The 1,157-nt window shown below is 44.2% G+C and overlaps 1 protein-coding gene across 1 annotated transcript in view; it reads right to left on the reverse strand.

Moving 5' to 3' along the window:
- Positions 1 to 352: 352 nt before the first annotated feature.
- Positions 353 to 1,157, reverse strand: part of LZTFL1 (leucine zipper transcription factor-like 1) — an 8,729-nt gene continuing 7,924 nt past the window's right edge. The window contains exon 9 of the mRNA XM_010152135.1: positions 353 to 616. Coding sequence (XP_010150437.1) covers positions 598 to 616 — 19 coding nt within the window. The 3' untranslated portion in view covers positions 353 to 597. The remainder of the gene's footprint in view (positions 617 to 1,157) is intronic.

The raw sequence follows: 1,157 nt of genomic DNA on the forward strand, positions 1-1,157 counted from the left end.
GGCCCAGCGCTCCCGCCGCAGAGCCTGTGTGCCTCACTCTCTAACGGACACCCTCGAGCAACCCGCTCCTGCCCTCCTTCAGCTGCAGTAATGTCCTTTCATGCCAGACAAGTCATACAGAATCAGTGTGTTCCATTTGATTCCTCCTACCTTCACTTCCACTGGTGGGTTTTTCACATATAATGCCACTTCATGGCTACACAGGCTATACAAATCTAACAATTGGAGTTTCCACCTTAGAGACATCCAAAAAATCTAATCCTTTTTTTTCCTTTTTTTTTTCCTTTTCTTAACAAAAATAAACTCCTGTCTTTGCAGAGAACGATCCCAGTTCTTCAATAAGCTCCTGTTCGCTGTTTCTCGAGGAACGTCGATGCTTAACAAGTAAAAACGTGACTACAGAAACTAATACCTATAAATTGTAGGTTTACAAGGAAGTAAGGTAAGAGTTTCAGTGTGTCATTAGCATTAATAAAAAGTTATTTTAAGCACTAGAAGCAAAAAAATACACCATTCAAAGCCAGTTACTGAAAAATAATACCAGTTTACATTTTCTTTCTATGGCAGCTTCTGGTCAGATCAGATGGTTCTGGTATGTCAGTCTTCCGGCTCATACCTGAGGATTCAAAATAAATAAGTTAATGAACCCCATAATTAAAGCAGAGTGGAAAATACTCAAGAGACACTTCAGACGCTAAAGAAGATACAAAACGCAAGTAATAAATCACTCCCACTAGCGCTGCATTGCTGTCAGGGTTCACCGACAGATTTTCCACTACTTTCTCCTTTTAAAATTGGCCGGTTTACCAAACAGTAGGATCAGGGAATGATCAGGAACCTACCCACAAATCCCCAACCACAGGCAGAAATTCACATGGCAGTTTTCAATTCCGCTTCTGTCCTCCCACAGCGCAGGTCTAAGGCACCCACGTTGCCAGAGCTCACGCGCCGTTTGCCGAACGAGCCTTCCACGCGTGCTAACGGCCAGGGCGCACCTTTCTTCGCTCAGTGCGGGCCCAGCCCTGTTTACATCCTGTGGGCTTCTCCTTCCCATAAACAAGTGTGGGAGAAATGAGATAAGGCCAAAGCGTCCAGTATGTCTCCCACCTGTATCTCTGTGTGTATCTACCAATATCTAATACTTTGCATCCTTTCCC

This window comes from Eurypyga helias, unplaced genomic scaffold (genome assembly GCF_000690775.1).
Source record: "Eurypyga helias isolate BGI_N326 unplaced genomic scaffold, ASM69077v1 scaffold1075, whole genome shotgun sequence".
Lineage (NCBI taxonomy): Eukaryota > Metazoa > Chordata > Aves > Eurypygiformes > Eurypygidae > Eurypyga > Eurypyga helias.